This window comes from Lynx canadensis, chromosome B4, assembly GCF_007474595.2.
Source record: "Lynx canadensis isolate LIC74 chromosome B4, mLynCan4.pri.v2, whole genome shotgun sequence".
Classification (NCBI taxonomy): Eukaryota; Metazoa; Chordata; class Mammalia; order Carnivora; family Felidae; genus Lynx; species Lynx canadensis.
In genome coordinates this window covers 112,312,680-112,334,177 of record NC_044309.1, presented here as the reverse complement: position 1 = coordinate 112,334,177, position 21,498 = coordinate 112,312,680, and the positions used below count along the sequence as shown (strand labels likewise).

Sequence of the window (21,498 nt, the reverse complement as noted above, 5' to 3'; positions counted from 1 at the left end):
ATTTTGTCTGGAAAAAGCCATAAGCTTAAATGTGCAAGAAACACTTATGAGTCCTAGTTAGATCGCTAGTCAACTCTGCCTCGGTTTCCTCATCTGTAAAATGGAGTTACAGTTATAGTCCTCCGCCACCTCCTTCTCCTTCCTACATCCCAGAGTTGATGAAAGAAACTTAATGTTTAGTAAAAGGTAAAACTCTAAGGCAAAGGCTTTCATGAACAAGTGTATCACAATATTTCTGTGTCCCCTTTTTCCCTGTGTTTCTCTATGAAAGAAACTTAATTTCGCTGTAATGACTGTATCTACTGTAAAAATGTGGACAGGTTTGTGAATTAATTTGAACATCTGCTATGAATAGCCTTCAGAATCCGTATAATTTCATGTGTTATGTTTATAAATGATCCATATAAAGAAAGCTACCAGCTTGAGTTTCACAGTGTCGAACTGTGAATTTATCATTCCTAGTTAGTGGAAACTATTCCTAAGTTATTATCAACTAGATATTTATACATTTAAGTATTTTTTGTTAGGAAAGCTTGAAAAATGAAAATGTTAGCAAGACTCATTCTGGGACTTGTCATCTTTGATGCTGCTGTGACTGCTCCCACTCTGGACCCCATCAACTATGACTCAGAAACTTACGATGCCACTTTGGACGACCTGGATAATTTATACAACTATGAAAACATACCTATTGGTCAAGCTGAGGTAACTGATTCTTGCCTCTCTTGAGACTTTTAAAAGCATGAATATGGGGAGTTATTGAGATTTGTTCTCTTCAAATAGATTTTTGTTTATTTATAAATAGAGATGTTCTAGCTTAATGGTTTCATATGAACCCTTTCTTCACAATCTGTTCAATCTGTTGGAAGTTAACATTGGGACACTCTTTTGCTTTCGCCTGGTTCACTTCATTTTCTTTATATCTTCTCACAAATTAAAACAACAATAACAAAAAAGAGCTTCTTTCAAGTTAGAACAGAGAGCATTAGAGGAGAAGAGTGGAAATAGTACACGTGTGATAATAAGGAAGTTGGGGAAGTTTGGGGCAAAGGACAAAGAGGAAAATAAATTTGAATAAAATAAGAATGCAAAGAAAGGGCAGTGATTTGGAACTCCACTGTGTTCCAAGAGTGAGTGTGCTTTTCTAAATGACGGATTATCTCTCAGCTAATGTAGGCATTGGCAAGGTTACAGCCCATTACATAAATCTGATATGACATGTTTCCAATTAAATGTTAGACTTTTTACATAACTAAAGGATACAGACTAATTTTTTAAATCAAAACACAAATAGACCTTGAAATGTTGGAGGGTAATTAATGTACAACATTGACAAAAACTAATTAAGCATAAATCAACCAAAAGGGAAGTTACATCACCTTTACAGGATCATAACATATTTTGGGCAGTCACTCAAGTGTAAGTCTTGTTAGAATAATTACTTTTGGTAACTAGGGAAATAAAATATTTTGACAAAAGTATTTATTTAAATTGTATGGAATGTAGCTATATCTTTATTAAGAGGATATGCATTCTCGTTATTGTTTATGTTGCCTTATGAAATTTAAGAATCAAATTTTTGCAATGCGATGACTCTCACATCTTCTTCCCCACCCCATTTTCCTTTCCATCTTCCTCTCTTTTGTTTTTACTCTCTTCCCACCCCATTCCTTCTCTGTCTCCCTCTTTCCTTATTTTTAGTAAAGTTTTAGGCTTGACAGAAGACCACTTTTCTTCTGCACATTTGGTTGTGACTGTTTTCCAAGTCTTTATACATTGTTTGATTCATTTTGCTGTATGACTTCTACTATGTTAAGGGAATTTTCTGTAGAGTTTATAGTCATTAACACTAGTCTTGCTATACATGTTCTCTAGATCTCCAATCTAATGCATCAGTTTAGAATATAAGGAGAAACTTTGTTAGTGCTTAACTCCTCTGCTCTGCTCTTTTTCCCATTTTGCATAAATATTTTTTTAAAAAAAGATTCAGTATGTATCTGCAGTTATCTACCAAGCTAAATATTTTAGTTTTAAATGTACTGTCATTCCTCCAAAAGATATTTCATAGGATCAAAGAGGTTTGATGAGTATCATCAGTGAATCCTCTGTTTTCAGTAGGCCTGTGGAGTGGGTTCTAGAGACTGCTCAAGGCTGCCCTAGATAAAATTTTGAAGGAGATGAGCTTTATCTGTAGACCTCTTTAAAGCCATTCCTTGATGTCAGAATCCCCTTTTGCTGCACAGACATTCTCAAGAGATTCTGAAGTTCTTTGTGCCATCAAGAAGCTTAAGGTGATAAATGTATCTCTATAAAGAAGGTTTCGTATCCAACCCTTCCTCAGTATTTGCTTATTCTGGAAGAGCAACCTTCTTGCAAGGTACCAAATATGTGGCATTGTATCCTGTTACCTCATTCAAATATGCTTAATTTTCACACTGACGTAGCCAAACTCAGCATCCTTAACAACTCTCTCCAGAGAGCCACAAAATAATCTCTTGTTGATGACTGAAATACATAAGTCATCCCTGATTTAATAATCTGTTGTGATGAAGAAAACCAGTTTATAGATAGATGATATACACATATACCTGTGCCATAATGAAAATGTAACACATTTGAAAACAAACTATGCATAATTTTTTAATTTTACCAAGTTGGTCCAGTAGCAAAAATCAATTCACCATTCCACCCACCCACCACCTATGAAAAAACAAAATACAAAAACAATGTAATATAATAAATAAAATGACCGAGGAATAAAATTCAGAACTTAAGCTCAGATCTTAACAAGTTGTTAATGTAAATTGCTTTACAAACAAAGAACTAATATTCAATTCCTTATGAGAAGATGTAAAATGAAGCCAATAGATCCAGCCATGCTGCATGGATTCTAGAATGTAGTTACTCATTACCTGAATTTCTTGACTTTAGTCATGGAAATTCAGATTCTGACAACTCCTGATAAGCTTATTTATCTCATATTTATCAACTAAGAACAGTTGTTCTACATTTTCTTATTCCTGTATGACACTTTTTGAGTGAACACACTGGTAACTTACCCATATAAGGTACAGTTGATAAAAAAAAAATTCATGGTAAATGAAGCACATGGAGAATGGTAAGATAAGGTTCTTTTCTTTTATGTCTTCAATCCCAAGAGTGTGGTTCTGACTATGTTAGTCTAGAATTTATTTCATTTCTAGAAAAGTCAAGTTTATATTTTAAAATTATAAATTTATAGAATAACCGAGCAATGTTTCTAAAATATATGCCAGTTTCTTTCTTACAAATTTTAAGACTTGCATCTTGGGCCAATATAATAGACCCTCTAGACTTTGAATGATTTATCCTTAAGGCCTTAGACATATGAGGTAGGCAGAAATCTAAGATGTCCCCTAAGTGACTCCTTCCCTGGTGTGTCCATGCCCTCTATAATTCTCAACATCAGAACTATATTGGGATATCAGGCTTATAATTAGGTTATTTTATATGGCACAACTGAAATTTAAAAAGGGAGATTCTACTGGTTGGCCTGATCTATACTAATGAGTCCTTTAAAACAGTGTCTTGAGGTCAGGGACAAATTTTAAAGCATGAAATGAATTCAAGGAAATGGAAAACTATTTGTTGCTGGCTTTAAAGATGGATGGGTCCACATAGCAAGGAATGCAGGAAGTCTCTAAATTTTGAGAGTGGTTGACAGCCAGAAAGCATATGGAAACCACAGTCCTATAGATATAAGGAACCCAGAGGTATACCTGAGATCACAACCCTGGCCATTAGCTTGATTTTAGCCTTGTGAGACCCTGGGAAGATGTCTGGCCATTCCTGGACTTCTGACCGTTCCCGGCCATTCCTGGACTTCCGGCCCACAGAAACTGTTAGTTAAAAATGGGTAAAGATTTAAGCTGCTAAATGTATAGCAATTTGCTTTGCAGCCATAGAAAACTAATACAATATGTAATAATGTAAGTTTTTTTTCTGAAAACCAAATTTGAATTGTACTGCTGCAAGGCTTGCATTTGTGAATCCAGTGATTTATCTAGCAATGAGCCAAACCACCCCTCCAACCCCAGAGTTAGAATCTCAATAGAGCTTTGTCGATTTCTACTGGTGGTAGTATATTCATTACCTCCCTAGTGAGTGAAAGGGTCATGAAAGAATTTCTAGTTTTGAAAATGACATGCAGGAATAGTATTCCAGACTGCTGACTTAAGTGATTTCTGATGATTTAGAATATTCAGAATCTGCTGGATTCTGTGTTAGAAGCAGATCTTAGGCTCAGCAATTCCATCATAATGCTCTATGTTACCCAGTGGATAATGGATAAACTTGCTGGTATAACATAATTTTTTTTTCAGTCTTTTACTTAGCCTTTATTTTAATTTAATGGTACAAGTGAGAATTGGTTACAAGCAGTAAGACAAAAATATGAACTTTTTGCTTTCTGATGAATATTAGCTAACCTTGATTGAGCACTTTTTATGTGCTGAGTACTATTCTAGGCCTGTCACATGCATGATCTCCTTACTCACAACAAAACTAGGAAGTGATATTGTTCTTTTCATTGAATACATGAGACTATTGAGATAAAGAGCGGTTAAGTAACTTGATTAAGATCATAGTTGTTAATGACATATAATTATAGTGATATTATCTTCTCGTATCAGAAAATAATTTCCAGCAGGTTAATAAAAAAAATATTATCCTCCCTCCATTTTCTACCATTTTCCAAATTGTCCTTTTAACTTGATACTTGTTTTAGTAGAACTGAATGCTGGTGCTCCAACACTGCTAAAAGCATTTGTTCTATGGGTGAATAATGTAATCTAGAAGTAAATTTTAGAGACAGTTGACTTACCCAACTTGTAAGAAAGAATGGCTTAAGACTAACTACTTCAGGAGCTCCTGGGTGGCTCAGTAGGCTGAGCGTCCAACTTCAGCTCAAGTCATGATCTTGTGGTTTGTGAGTTCGAGCCCCATGTCGGACGCTAGCTCGGAGCCTGCAGCCTGCTTCGGATTCTGTGTCTCCCTCTCTCTCTCTGTCCCTCCTCCACTTGTGCTCTGTCTCTCTCTGTCTCCCAAAAATGAATAAATGTAAAAAAAAATAAATTAAAATAAAAAAAGACTACTTCAAAGATTAATTGTAGATAGTCATCCTCCAACATAGTATATCTATGCTATGGGGAATAGCCTATAGCTATCTCTCTATGTCTCTATTTCTATCCATCTATCTGTCTATCCGTCTATCTATCTAACATCTATCTATCCATCCATCCAATGTAGATATAGATATAGATACAAATATAAATATAGATAGATATATAAAATCATAAATATTTGGTGGTTTAGACTCCACGGAAACATTTTGTTATTTGCCTTAAAGTTTTCATCAGAACACAGTTAAAAATTTGATATTCTTTGAGTGATTTAAACTGAGACTGTATTTTTGAATAAGTTAGGTATTTGATGCTTCTGTTTCCATGGTATAGTTTTGGGGTTATTGATTACTCATTTCTCTTAGGTCTCAGAAAAACATTGGCCTGCCCATGAGTTATTTCCTTTGCCCAGAAAAGTACTCAGTGGCAGTATTAGTATTTATGGAGCATATGAACTTCCGTTCCTGCAGTAACCTTTCCTTGGCTCCATCCAATCAGATTTACCCTCCCCTATCCTGCCTCACTCTAGTCTTATATAATTACTTGTACTTAATTGCATCTGCAGTGTCTCTGCATCTTTAATAAACACCATAAATGTTGTATCACAGAGCCCTGTGGAGCACTTGGTTGTACTTAATGTGGGACAGCATGAGGGGCACTTACAGTGATGCCATACAATGCTCTTCAGGAGGATATGGGGTAGACATTTCTCTCAGGCCTCAGTACCCAAATGGGTTGCAAATTTTCAGGAATGTGCTTATTTTCTGGGCTCTACATCTTGTAAATAATTGTGTTTGTCATTTTGCTCAGAAATTTGGGCCCTGAATTTTTGCTGCATTCTTTCCTCATTTTATATTACTTCCCCCACCTTTACTTTCCCATCATCCTAATCTCCTCGTGTAGATTGTTTGAAGAATTACCATACGTGCTTTTAAAACTGCCTCATATACTTTCTGGAATAGGATGGAGTAAGCATTCATAGCTAAATGGCAATAACTAATAAAGGGATATCAGTAATAATTGACCCATAGGGATTTTTTTGAATGAAAGGTGCCTTCTTTGCTATTACTCTCCATTGATCTTAAAATTAGGCCATTGTTTTCTTTTTCATAAGGAGAATAAGTAGTGAATTTATGTAAAATCATCCCAAAGAAAATCACCATTGAAAGAAATGAATTAAGCTTAAAAAATAGCTTTCAGGGATGAAGAAGCGATAAGATTCATCAAAGGAATGAAAGTTAAATTTAGTGGAGTTGTAGAAATGGGCAAGTATTCAGTGAAGGCAGTTGTATCCAGGAACAGTTGAACAATGGTTTCTTTTCAGTTGCCATAATGGTAATATGATGCCATGCAGAATAATTTTAGAACAAATGTTGGTGCCCTGTAACACTAGAAATTGCTTAAGAAAATGACATTAACTTTGAGCTACTCATAGAATCAATGTCCACTTCAGATAATGATATATAAAAAGTATTTTAATTAGGTTATCTAAATATGATAAATTGGTATAGAGCTTTGGTAATGCTAACAGATAACATCTTTGTATTTTCTGAACAGAAAGCAATTAATTAGTAATATTTCTACTATTTATTTCCTCTGGTAATAAAGATATGGAATACTTTTATCTTTTATCTTTTTTTTTACCTTTATATTTGGAATGATGTCTCACTTTGGCCAGTTTATGAAATATATTTAAAAGTTTCAAACTTATGGTTTGCATATAAAATACTTTTTATTGGAAGAAGTAACTTAAACTCAGCCTGAATTAAATGTTCTTTTCAGAATTTGGCAAAAAATAAAAGCTAATATTTCTCCTCACCCTCCCTCCTCACCAAAGACACTCTGGAGAAAGTGGGGGGGGGGTAGAATTTTGCTGATGAGCTTTTAATATGGTTGTCTGATTGACTTTCCATATGCTTCTTTTAAAAACAGTGTTAAACTATTTGAATCTCATTTTAAAACTATTTGAAAACTAAGAAAATGCAACAAACATACAATCATATAGGCTCATCAGGAAACAAAAGAACACTGATAGTCTTTGCCAGTGACTTATTTGTGTTTGTATTATACGTTATTTATGAGACCACAAGCCTAAGTTAATTCTCATAACTATCCTTTGAAATGATAAATTATTCTATTATTATTATTATTATTATTAACAATTGAAGATCAGAATTTTGCCCAAGGTTATTCAGCTAGTACGTTCCAGAGTAAAATTTAAACCAGATTGTTTTAATGCCAAACCAGAGAGACTTTGGCATTAAAAGCTTCCATTATTTTCCTTCTTCTTCTCTTTAATCTTTACTTCTTTTAGCTGTGTCCAATATTGAGGTTTCTTTCCTCTGAGATTAAGTAATTTGATTATTAAGAATCAGAAAAGCAAGAATTTTCAAGTGATTATAATTAGCACAATATCTAAGCATCTGTCTTAGCTGTCAAAGTATTTAAGGGAGCAAGAGGTAAGACAATCCCTCTGAACTGAAAGCTGCTTTGTGAGAAATGTGAGGATTGAGCAATCTTCGCCACATTTCTTCCTCATCCATTTTCAAGATAAAATAGAAAATAAGATACAGCTTTCATTGCCAGTGTCCATGGTCACATTCTTTTAGATAATTAATATGGATCAGTTAAATCAATTTGTACACCAGGCTGATATTTAGAGAATTCCACCACACTTAAGATATCTACATGCCAGTCTATGAAATCCTTACGAATGCTTCGCTAGTAACCCAGGCTGAATATATGAGAACCTTTTAACACCTTTGGAAGCCAATTGTTGACATAATGGTAACAACAAGGAGTAGCTTCAAGATTTCTTATCAACTATGTGGGACAATTTTGAGAAAAGAGAAATTTAAAATTCCATTCTGTTTAACAAAAACCTTATTCTGTGCAAATATGAAAATCCAAATAACATTCTGGATTTCTATTTTTTTTTTTAATGAGAAGCAGATCTGTAATTTAAATATTTTCTGCTGAAGGCCTGGACTTACTGGTTAGGAATTGACTGGCAGAGTGAGGATCTTAATCAAAATGAATACATAGGTGAGGACATTTGTTTTCCAATCTGACTTTGGTTGGGCATTTAAATTATTAAACCACACACTACAAAGAATAATGTAACAAACCACTAACTTTGGTATTAACCCAAAACTGTGGTTAACCACAGTCATCAGATTAGTGCCTGATTCAGTAAATCGTAGTGCATGGAGGGACAAAGCAATGTATGTTCTTGACAGGCAGACAATTCTCCCCAAAAGGGAGGGTGAACCACTCAGTCCTAGTATCTTCTGCCATCCACCAATTAGCCTAGTCATTCTTCTTCAGGAAGAGTGAATGAAAGAGCCAACAGAAGATGCACTCACCTCCCAGGATGGTGGCCTTCAAGCCATTAGGCTTAACTATTAAGTTCAAGATAGCTTTTCCCATTTTTAGGACAATCATGCTCCCATCTTTATGAGACCTACCACCATGACAGTCAGTACCCTTAGGCGTGTATGGCAGAATGGCAGAATGTAGATTTTGATCCCAAAAGCTCTGAAATGATCCAAGAGCATCAGTGAATTTATCTCAAAGGCCGTCCTGCACCTGAGATTGATATCTCACTCTCACTTGTATGTTCTACCTAAAATTATATCAAGCCACATTAATAATAGAGCTTAGGAAAGACTCTGAAATGAAATGAAATTCTGAGTAAATATACTCCAGTAAAACAATTCCAAGGGTGCCTGGGTGGCTCAGTCAGTTAAGCCTCCGACTTTGGCTCAGGTCATGATCTCACAGTTCCTGAGTTCGAGCCCCATGTCGGGCTCTGTGCTGACAGCTCAAAGCGTAAAGCCTGCTTTGGATTATGTGTCTCCCTCTCTCTATGCCTCCCCTGACTCTCTCTCTCTCTCTCTCTCTCTCTCTCTCAAAATAAGTAAACATTAAAAAAATTCCAGAAACATAAAGATAACACAAATCTGTGTATATTTCCCCTACTTCTATGAAGCTTGTGTGGAAAAATAAAGGACCGAAGATTAATATCCATCTCCTGCAAATTAAAGTCTGAATTTGTTTAAATCCAAAGAGATTACAGTACAAAATCAGCATTGTTTGACCTTGATTGAAAAAGCCAAAGAACTTCCTTTTCCTAATTCTTTTTGCTTCTCTTCATCTTACCTGGGCCAAGCTGGACTCTTTCGGTAACACCATGACTGAATTCTTCCAGATACAGGTGTAGTTCCTTCAGAAGCACATACTTTGCTAGTAGCTCACTACAGTCTCCCATGACTTTGATATTTTAAGAGAATGAAGCATTAAGTGTGCATGCAGTATTATCACAAAAATGGCCCTAACCCCCATCAGATTTAAAGAACAAATTAATCCCGAGTCTCCAAAATTAATTATTCCAAGCAAAAGGGTATTCCCCCAGACCAGAACATAGTGTTGGCAGATACTCAAGAAGAAACCTGGAGCTACCTAACAAAAATCAGGAGATGGAAAAACAAAACAAAACAAAACAAAAAAACCTTGGTTTAGCCTCATCCAGATGTTGGTCAGCTGATGTTTATCGTCCCTAGTTTGCAACTTTGAGCTCAAACACTGGGAGAAATCTTCCATCAGGAGTTCAATTATGGCACAGTTTTACCATTCTCAGAGTAGCTTTTCTCAAAATGTAGTTTCTGAACTAGCAGTATCAGCATCACCTGGGAGCTAGTCAGGAATGCAAATTCTCAGGTCCCAACCCAGACCTACTGAGTCAGAAACTCTAGAGAGAGCCAGGAATCAGCGAATTTAACTCCTCTGTCATTCTGATGCACCTGTGGTTTGAGCAGCACTGAACTAGGAAACACTCCCTAAAATAATGGCTCTTTTCTCAGAGTAGCATTTGAGATATTTTTGTTTTCCAGCATCTTTTTAAAACATACAGTGGCAGCCGGCCCAGTTACCAGGTCAATCAAAGTTTCTTCCTCTTTTTGCATACTCAAAGCCTTTGAGTGTCTAATTTCCTGCTAAATTCTGGGTTTCTGGCACCTGATTCTGCATTGTGTATTCTGTCAGGTGACAGATTATCTTGTGAACAAGAATTTTCAGCCAGTAGTGTTCTCCAGCTTGAAAGCTATGCCAGTGGCTTATCCATGGCTTCCTGCTATGGAATTCAAGAAATTTACCTCCCAGAGACCTTTCCCTTCTTCCCCAAGTTTTTTTTTTTTTTTTTTTTTTTTTTTTTTCCCAGCTGGAGAATCAACCTCAGCAGATTCTTGAACTGGAACTGTCATGGATGTTTGTGAAGCTTCTGGCCCCGGGAGCCTAGTGAAAAACAATCCTTCTACCACATTCTCATCAAGAATTTACTAAACTTTCAAAGTTCCAGGACTTAATTAGTATTTCTGTCTCCTACATGCTATTCAGTGAAGTACATTTCCCCTTTAGTGTGGGGGTTCTCAACTTTGGCTACATATTTGAATCACTGCTAGAGCTTTTAGAAATCCTAACGCCTAGGCCACACCCCAGACTATTGAAATCAGAATCTCTTGGGATAGGCCCAGATCCAGTGTTTGACTTCCCTCAGCTGGGAAGTGTGAATCAGTTGCTGGTTTGTTGTTGTTTTTTTTTTTTTTTTTTTAAATTATTTTAATAGTTCTAAATTATTTTCTAAATTATTTTTTTCTAAATTACTTTTTCTAAATTATTTTACATTTTTGGTGCCATACAATGTATGCCTTCTCATTTTTTTTTTTCCAGTCCAAACTTTTGCTTTTCTAACATACTCCTGTAGATTTTGCCTTGTGGCATCGTACATAATGACATATATTTAAAAAAAAATAGTAAATTATAAATATGCCAGAAATAACATCTTTCAAAAAAAGTTTGGAAATCTTATATTTTAGAGTTGGGTAATCCTACCCTGACCATGTTCTCCCATCATACTAATTTCTAACCTGAGATTGAAAGTGACCTATTATTGTCTTGATTAGCTCTCTTTCAATATGCCTAATTTTCACTAGATCTTCCCCAATTTCCTATATTCATATGGACAAGTCCTGCTTAAACTGGTCTTGAGTTTGCTAGGAATAGAGAGGCTTACCTTATGTTTGTTAAGGTACACACTCACAGGCATGGAAATAGTTCAAGAATTATCGCTTGGTAATGTTGTCCCTCATTAGGTTGTACAATTACTAGCTTTTGATGTCAACTCAGCCAATATGAGATGCAAATAAGTGAGATCTAAAGGGTAATCACAGTGAATCATGCCAGTCTCTCTGCTCACATTTAGTGTGGGCTTTAAAGAGGTAAACGGTATGGATGCAAATATATATATACACTCCATTTCTTAACATATGAGAAGAATAACAAAGAAAATAAATATATAAGATATTGAGGCTGGATCAAATTTTCTCATAAGTTATCTTATTAAGTTATCTTTGGAGAATCAAAGTATTAAATGTGAAAGAAATCAAATCCAGGATATTTAAAATTAAAAAAAAATCCTCCTACTAAAACTATACTGAATCTGTAATATAGAGAGAGATAAAGGAGATTGAAAAGGATCAGTACATTCTGATACTGAGAGAAGAAAGGAAGATCATCAAATCAAATATTTTCAAGGCCAATCAACTACTACTTAACAGCCTTCAATTGGCAGGATGATTCAATCCTGAAACTAATAGTAAAAACTTATGGCCATCAACAAACTTAAAGATTTTGATCCCTAGAAAAACAGCACCTCCTTCACCTTATGCTATTACAAAGCTGGCTTACCTATTGTCTTTTGTTCTGGTGCTATGGTCAACAACAATCTTTTGATCATGATTAGGTTCCCAGGTGAGACTACAGAGGCTACAGGGGATATATTGGTGGCAGTAAGTGCCTTCAGGTTAGCATTCTGGTCTAGTTCAGTTTTTGCATTTGTTTAAACAAATTCTGCCTCTAAAAGATAAAGTCAGGTTTCTAAATTTGTAAAAATTTTTTAAGGTTTTACCACTGGAACTAAACAGTAGAAATAAATAACATAACAATTATCTATTTCAAAGGCAATTGGCTATTAGCTATCTGGTCCTCCCTGCTGCACATGTTTTCCTATTCAAAATGTCTATTATTACCCTCTGGTAATATATACATCATCATCATCATCATCATCATCACCATGAGTGAATAGCAATTTTATGCAGATAAGTTCTATGTATTAAAAGGCATGGCTTATACTTTGTGAATCAATAGAGTCTGTGCTAGAAGGAATAATTTGCTTTGTGTAAAGATAGGAAAGATCAAAACTTAAAATATTACTAAATTGCTCTGTCAAAAAAAAAAGCTAGAGTTTATAAGGTTCCAAATCTCTTGGTTTTCAGTCCAACTTCTTTGTTTTCAATTACTGTGATTGACTCTCTCTCTCTCTCTCTCTCTCTCTCTCTCCCCCCCCCCATCCTCATGAGATTACTGATTTCAGCCTACACTAAATTGTCCTTCTGGCATCCCTACTTGGGGAATAAGGGAGGTAAGGGGAAAGGGAATGTGAACTGACTTTATTATTAGATAATGTTTCTAAAGCCTTTGCCAAAGTTCTCTTCCAATATTATTTGGAGACATTCAATTAGAACTAGATGATACATTTTGTGAGAACTAAGATATTGAAAATCTATTAAGTTTTTCTGGAGCCTAATGGAATGGTGGTGAATGGAGTCCTTAATAAACTGGGATAAAAGTAAAGTAGAAATTTTTTTCTGGCAACTAAAAATGGAATATTGCCACTTTCTGACAATAAGGAAAGGAAATGAGTAAATAAACATGGGAACAACAAAATGCTGTGGTCCCAGAAGAGATACAGACTAGAGAGGATATTATTAAATGAAACCCTCAAATCATCAACTCTCATCTCTCTTGCATTACAATTTTCACCTAAACATCGCATTAAATACAAAGAAACATTACCATTCAGAGTTATGAATTTATGATGAATCACCATCTATTAGGATAGATTTTTTAAAAGCATGAAATAATTTACATGTTTTCATAAATACATCCTAGCAAGTCAATGTCAAATATGATTGTATGCTTTTTTGAAGTAAATAGAAAGCCATTAACTAATTTTGATATTGGACTTGTAGAGATTTGTTCATAATATATATTTATAAACTCTGATTTAATCCAGTTAATAAAATACTGAGCTTTAAAAATAAGTGAATTGAAATAATTGTGAATTCACTCAAATGTGGTAGTATACCATTTCATTAAGTATTCCACCAAATAAGCAAAATCAAAGAACAGTTGTTTGTAAGAAAGAAATCAGAGAGGATTGAGTGACACACGCACACAAAATGCGTTTATGTTTTCGAATTTCAGTGATCTGTGCCAGGTAAATCAACCCATAACAATATTAAAAATTGTTCCCTCAGTATGATTAAGATATGGATAAGAAAACAAAAATTTAAAAGATCTATGTTAAGGCAAGTTACATTAGCAGCTGTAACAAACAACTCCAAAATCCCAGTGGCTTTACACAATAAAAATTTATATCTTGCTGACATGACTGTCCAATGCAGGTCAATAGGTTTACTGTCCTCCAAGTAGTTATTTAGGGATTCAAACTTCCTTCATGCTAGAACTTCACCATCTTCACCTTGGGACTTCAAGGTCACACTAGTATCTTCTGTTGACAGATGGAGAAAGTATACTTGCGCTTCACTAATTTGGACCAGATGTGGTGCATTACTTCTTTTCCCATTCAATTGGCTAGAACGAACGACATGACCCGATCTAGAGTCAAGGAAAGTAGAGAATGAACTTTAGCTGAATGCCCAGGAGGAAAATGAAACTGTGGTGAATGCATGGAATTGTCTTAGCCATCAAGTTTAACCAGACTAAAGCTTCATTCTGACATAATACCTATTTCTCAAAAAAGTTAGAATTACAATAAATGCTGCTTGAATTTTACAATCCACCTATGTTGATATTATATGATGCTTCTCACACTTGTCAATTTCAGGGGAGGATTGAATGACTGTCAAGAGCTCCCACAGGGCAATGTGGCCTTGGTATTGTCTTTCGCCTTCAGGATCAGCAACTGACTAACATAATCAATGATGATCAAATCAGATTGTAGGTTGATGAATGATGCCCAGCAAAAACTACATGAGGCTTGAAATTTTGACAAGATAGTCCATTTATGAATGTATAAGGTGAAGCCATTTCCCAGTGGTAAGGCTCACTTCCCTGATCCAGATCCCCTCTTTCTCAGAAGGAAGTTTCCTAAGAAACAAGATTATTCAGCAGAAACTTATTTGGCTGAATACAGGTTCAAAATTAAGTAAATCAAGCAGTCTTGTGGCAGGACTAATTAGATTGAAATCCTGGTCTTACTATTTGTGTGACCTCAGACAATTCATTTTAGCCCTCCCATCTCCCATTCTCAGTTTACAAATCTATTAGATGTGCACAATTACTGCACCTTCTACAAAGAGCTGTTCTGATAATTACATGTGAATCAGTGGGAAGAACATAACAGTTTCTCACATAGAGTGAATGTTCAGTCCATGCCAGTTATTTTTATCTAGCAGATTATGAGATCCAGTAAAACTTCTCTTCTCCATACCAGAGATGATCTCTTTAGTGACTGCTGCTTATGGCCAACACACTTAAGATTTCTCTCCTCCAAACAATGCTGGACACAACAACAAATCATTCTTTCCTGAACTCGATTTTTTTAGGCTGTCACTCTCTTCATTTTACTTTTTCTTTAGCTATTCTATGATCACTAAAAAGTCAAGAGTCAGGAAGCTGTTCTCAAAGCCTTGGTGAAACGGTCTTTTCTTGCGCGTTTTTAAGGTCAGTTTTATATCATGAGAACAATCTAAAGTGACTTCTTGGAATGGAGACCTCACTGCGACCCTCTCCCTGACCCTATCAGTATTTACACTAAAATATGCATTATTTTTTTGTATTGCAATAGGAACAATTATGTCTTCATTCTTAAGTGAATATCAGTGAGTCACCAGGGATCTCAGTGTGCACATGCTTTTGCTTTCTTTGTCTTTCAGGATTTACTGTAGTGTCAATAAAGCTGTTAAAAAATAAAATAAAATAATATTGGGGGGGGAAGCTAAGGGATGGAGGGAATACCAAGCAGAACAACTAGCACATGCAAACGTCTTCTAGAAAAAGGAGCATAAGAAATTAAAGATGGGCAATGCCAAAAAAGATCAGAGTTTGTATGAAATGGAAGAAGGCAACACTAGAAGGGCAAAGCCATGCAGGACCTTGTGAGGCAGAGAGTTTTGAATTTATTTTATTAATAATAACAAACATAAGGGGCGCCTGGGTGGCTCAGTCGGTTAAGCATCCGACTTCAGCTCAGGTCATGATCTCACAGTCCGTGAGTTCGAGCCCCGCGTCGGGCTCTGCCCTGACAGCTCAGAGCCTGAAGCTGGCTTCGGATTCTGTGTCTCCCTCTCTCTCTCTGTCCCTCCCCTGCTCATGCTCTGTCTCTCTCTGTCTCAAAAATAAATAAAAACATTTTAAAAATTAAAAAAATAATAACAAACATAAAATAAAAACAGCAAAAATAAAAATAGCAAATACAATTAATAATAACTTTCCATGGCACTTACTCTGTGTATTAACATTTTCATCCTAACACAGCTGTACTATATACTATATATACCAGGATTTTACAGGTAGAGAAACTGAGGTTTAGGAGGCAAAGTCCCTCACCCAAGATCTCACAGATAGGCCAGAGTCAAGTTCATCCAGTCAAACCAATATGTTACCTTGCTTCTGCAAGGCCACTGTTCTTGTGGCTATTAAGAACAATAAAATGCCATTTAAAGATTTTAAGCAGAGGTTGGCAGTGATCAGTTCTGTCTTTTAAAGAGCTTTTATTCTCATTAGAGAGTGAACATATAATGGAGGAGATGCCAACTTCCTGTAAGTAGACTATTGCTGTATTCCTGGCAAGACAGGTAGCAACTTAGATTCTGGCCATAATGGTAGACATAGAAAAAAAAAATGGTATTGATAGATGTTTAGAAAATAATACTAACAGGGAAAATGGACATAATGATCATTACTTAAATGTAATGTTTGGCATAGACATTCACTCTGGTTGATTAGGTAACCATAAAGACTGGCAAAACTTCCATCATTTACAATTCACTCTTTCATTCAGTGATCTTTTCATCCATTCATGAAGGTAGGAATCCATTGAGTATCCTGAATTCTTTCATAGCATTCTTTCCATCACACATTAGTGACATTTTCATTAAGTTCTTCTTTGGAAACTTAAGTTCAGTTTAAGTGCTGAGATCAAAAGATATCAAAATATTAAAACACACACACACACACATACATTATGTTTTTTTAGTTGAAACACATGCTTAGCAGCAGCAAATGACTCTCCATCATCCTAAACAAGTATAAGCAGCATGTTCAGCAAGAGTCTGTAGTGACGGGGTTCCTGGCAAAGGAGGCAATTAGGAAGAGAAGTGTGGCTCTTGTTTCCGAACACACTTCTTTTTTCATATTTTTACCATGAACTTAAGACAAATACATTAAGTAGACTCAATGGTAACAATGTTCCTCCAGGTCACTTAGATGTGCTTTGGGATGAGACAAGTGGATTTGATTAAATTTGTTTAAAACCAAATGTTATCACTTAAAATGGTGCTGAGTGCTTTTAGAAGATTTTTCTGTGGACACCTCTTCTGATTATTGGAGAATGAAAGTCTGAAATCTTTCACAGTATTATTGATAATGAGATAAATATTGCTGGTAAAAGTCTCAGTACACATAACCTGGTCCAAGAAATGTAAGTGAATCATTCTTCACTGTGAGTCCTTATGTCTCCAGGGGGCAGGGACCCCATCTAAGACCCTTGCAAGTTATTTCAGACCCCTTTTCCCAGGGATTGTATTGGGCTTACATGGAGTCAAGGCTGTGAAAGGTGCAGAGGCCAAGGTAGGCCTGATGACTCTTTTTGGCACTGTTATCGCTCTAACCTGACATCTGCTGACACTTCACTCTACCCAGGTCACTGCCTGTGGGCTATGCATTTGTCATCTCTGGTACAGATGTATTCTTTTATGTAGATAGTTTATGTCCACCATGACTACAGTTCTAAAGCCAGGTAAACAAGAGGATAGCTTAGGGGCGCCCGGGGGGCTCAGTTAGTTGAGCATCTGACTGTTGATTTCAGCTCAGTTCATAGTTCCAGGGTCGTGGGATCAAGCCTTGTGTCTGGCTCTGTGAGGAGCATGGAGCCTGCTTAAGATTCCCTCTCTCTCTTCTCTCTGTCTCTCTCTCTCTCTCCCTCTGCCCTTCTCTCTAGTTTGTGTGAGCTCTCTCTCTTTCAAAAAGAAAAAAAGAAAAAGAAAGAAAAAGAAAAAGCTTCCTGCACCCCAGTCAACTCAGAGACGTGCCTTGCTGGTGTTATGTCAAGAAGATATAGGGGCACCTGAGTGGCTCAGTCAGTTAAGTGTCCACCTCTTGATTTCAGCGAAGAGCATGCTCTCACAGGTCGTGGGTTCAAGCCCCACATCAAGCTCTCTGTGCTGACAGTGTGGAGCCTGGTTGGGTATTCTCTCTCTCTCCCTCTCTCTCTCTCAAAATAAATAAATAAACCTAAAAAAAAAAAGATATGCAAGCACAGTGGTGGCTAAGTTCGAGGCCATGTGCAGGAGTGACCCTTTGTATTTATTGTGTTTGTAAAATCCAGGTAAACATAATAAACAGATCAAAAGGATTCAGTAAAAAAAAAAACAAAAAACAGAAAAACAAACAAACAAAAACAACAGGTCAGAGTAAAACAAGGAGGTAAAAGGAAAAACAACAGAGGAACATTCGGGAAGAATGAAGATTTATATCACAGGCTCAGTTATATTTGCATTTGAGTGTTGCCAGTTGTAGCCTAAGAAAAAGGGGCAGGGATGTTTTCTGGCTATTTGTGTTGATTCCCAAATTTAGGTTTCTGCAGGATAAGCATAAAAGTCAGCCACATGGAGAGCCAGGTGGCTGTGCTTCCCTGGCCACATTTCTTTGCACGCATTGCCTCACAACTTCATATCGCAGTACGAAAATTGTTAAAAGAAAGGGGGAAAAAAGACAGAAGCTTAAATCATTTCTATTCAATAGTGAGAATAAATGTGTCTGCAATGCGAAAAGCTTACCAGGAACAGCACTTTGAGTTTATAGTTCTGTAATTTTGCTGAACTGAAAAGGCATTCCTTTCCCTTGGTCTTCAAAATGGTTCAACGTTCACATTTTATTAGCAAGTAAGCATGAACAAAACGGGTTTTGATAAGCACAAAAGCTGTTTTTTGCCTCATTATACTGGATGGCAAGTGAGATCTTACGGCTTCGCATCAAATCAGTGGAAAAACAATTATCTGTAGAAAGTATGTGCAAACATTTTTCCTACAAAGCTAAAGATTCAAGGCGACGTGTCTGGAATGTGTTTCTCCCTTTAGGCTGCCTCCATTCCATGAAACATCTGTCTCAATTTCCGCTCTTCCTGGAGCCTCCTTTTGGTCTCTGCAGATCTATTCCTTCTAAATCTGCTTCATTCTGATCCTGCAGATGGAAACCGTATGTCTCCCTGCTTAAGGAAGTGTGCCCAATCTTCTCAAGTGGAGATTTCTGGCCAAGAGTTACAATATCTTCACGTATGGCTTCCTAATGCACCAAATACAGTATGAGACGCTTTTGGTTTGATTTCATGCTTTAAAATGCATTAAAGTGGGCATTAACACATTCATGATTCTTATCAGTAAAATCACTAAAGTTAAATATAAAGCTGTGACTTAGATATAGTTTGGACAAGCAAGCTTATATTTAATAAGTACTTGTTGATCATCTATTATGCTACAGCCTTGAGTTACAAAGATAAAATATGTAACTCAGAGTGTACCATGTAGTGGGCTTGGATAGGCAGGAAACTGGTGGAGTCACTACAATACAGGGAAGAAGGGCTGAAAGGGACAGACTCTCCAGAAACAGAAAAAGACACAATTCAGAAGTGTGAACTGACAAAAAAGTTTAGTGTTCCTTTAAAAGAGTAATTTTAATTTTCATCTGTGAAGCCACGCATTCAAATTTATTAAAAATAACATTAAATAATAAATGTATCTAATTTTAAGTATATTACGATTACCTGAAACAGCTATCTAAAATACCAAAATATCTGGTCTAATTACATACTTATTTCATACATGAAAGTAATATTGTGCATACCATTTGACATTGAATACATTAAAAGGTAATTTGTGGGTTTTTTTTTTTGCTTATTTAATAAATGTGAATAAAGAAGAAAGGTGGGAAGAATCAAGCAGCCATATAAGGGTAGTAAAAGGAGAATCTGAGATTTCTGGATGCCATCAGGAAAGTAGACTCCCAAAGTGTGTCCTTCATGTTGCCAATGAACTATCTTGAGCAGATTTCCTGCCTAAGGTTATAAGATTGTCAGGAAGGTAGATATTTATTAAGTAATGCAAAGGAATAGACGTTGAGACACGGGAAGGGATTTGAGAGTAAGCGGTTATTCTAAATGCAAATGGTGTTCTTAAAAGCAGTAGTAACTCATTACCTAAAATATGCAAGAAAAGAACACCATGTATAATCTAAAATATAATCTCTGAAAAAATATTTGAGTATTTTTTTTCCATTTTAACAGATGCCTTCTATTGTCAAAACTCTCACAAAGGCCAATTTTAACAAACCCAAATATTGTTGGTAATACTTGTTACTCAAATTAAAATTGAAAGTATATGAGAAATTGCACATGATAAAATCATATCGTTTTCATATATCCATACATATTTTTTTTCATTTTAGTAGAAAGGACACTTCTCAGTAAAACTATTGGAAGTGCAAATTGTAAAGAAACAGAATATTTGAATCTAGGAAACTAAGGATGAAAAGGACCGGAGCATACACATTAATTTCTTAATAGTGATTATCTTCAAGCAGAGTGGAATCAGGGCTTCAGGGTGAAGGGGACTTTGGGATTTTATTCTGCACACTCCTGGATTAATTTAAATCTTCCACAACAATAATGCATTCTTGCAATGCTATGTATTTATAAAACAATAAATGAGGTTTTTAAAAAATAATCATATAAGAATGTTTTAAAGAGCAAGATAATCACCCCCCCCAAAAAAAATGGGCATTGGAAATTATTACTAAGATTTGAGAAACAAAATTAATTAAACCCAACAATAACAGTAACTAGAACCACATGAGCCCTCCCTGGCAAGCTGTCCTGTAAGGTTGAACTTCAGAACACCAGTGCCCTCTTGTGGCAAAAAAAAATGGATACATTTAAAATTTGGGTCCCTACCACACAGGGGGGTTGAGGCTTCCTGGTGAAATTTTGTTTCTTTTCCAGGTTGAAATAGCCACAGTGATACCTTCTGGGAACAGAGAGCTTCTCACCCCACCCCCACAGCCAGAGGAGGCTGAAGAAGAGGAGGAGGAGTCCACCCCTAGACTTATCGATGGCTCTTCCCCACAGGAGCCTGAGTTCACTGGGGTTCTGGGCCCACACACCAATGAAGGTCAGGTCCATCAAAGCTGATGTGAATGAAGTCCACTTGGTCATACCGCAACACCGTCAAGCTCCAAGGCCATAGGCAGTCCACATGACTCACAGAGAAAGTTTTGCTACAGGCTAGGTTTGAAGCAGGAGATATGTATTTTGCATTCAAATGTAAAGGAGTTTTAATAATTCATAAAAAGCAGTTTTGATAATTAATTTAATAATTAAATAAGCTTTGCCATGATAGAAATGATCAAATAGCCAAATCTGGGGACGAAAACATTCGCCTAGCATCGTGACTCAAAATCTTTGTGGTGGAACGCATTTCTAGAACAAAGAGTATACTGTTAGCAAGATGAGAATCGATGTCTGACGGATGAGGCCACAGCAGTTCAGGGTGATAAGGTAATGACAGCTGATTGGGTTGACGGCAATAATACTAATATTTTACATTGACTGGGCACATACTACCTGTGGGCCATAAGGCTCAGCGCTTCATATTCTCTCACTTGACTACCACCACCTGCGTGTAAAGGTGTGAGGATTAATCTTTTCATTGTTAATAGCTCAAAAATGGTAGGAACTTGTCGGAGATCATGCAGCTGTTAGTGTCACACACTGAGTTTAAAGCAAGCCTGTTTCGATTCTTGTCTGTGTACTTATTGGAACAGTCTTCTTCTCTCACTCAGTCCTAGGGAGCAGCAGAGAGGAAGGCATTCCATAGCCCTGAACTCCATCTTGTATAGCCTGAGGGTGACCTAAGCCACGGCCGTTAGGAGTTCCCGAGGCTAGATGTGATTCTATGATCTATGTTTCTTGTTAGAATTCGTCCAT

General features: G+C 36.3%; 1 protein-coding gene across 1 annotated transcript in view; it reads left to right on the top strand.

The window, feature by feature from the left end:
- The first annotated feature begins 540 nt into the window (after positions 1-540).
- EPYC (epiphycan) overlaps positions 541-21,498 on the top strand; it is a 33,834-nt gene continuing 12,876 nt past the window's right edge. The window contains 2 exon segments of the mRNA XM_032593754.1: positions 541-705; positions 20,515-20,683. Coding sequence (XP_032449645.1) covers positions 541-705; positions 20,515-20,683 — 334 coding nt within the window.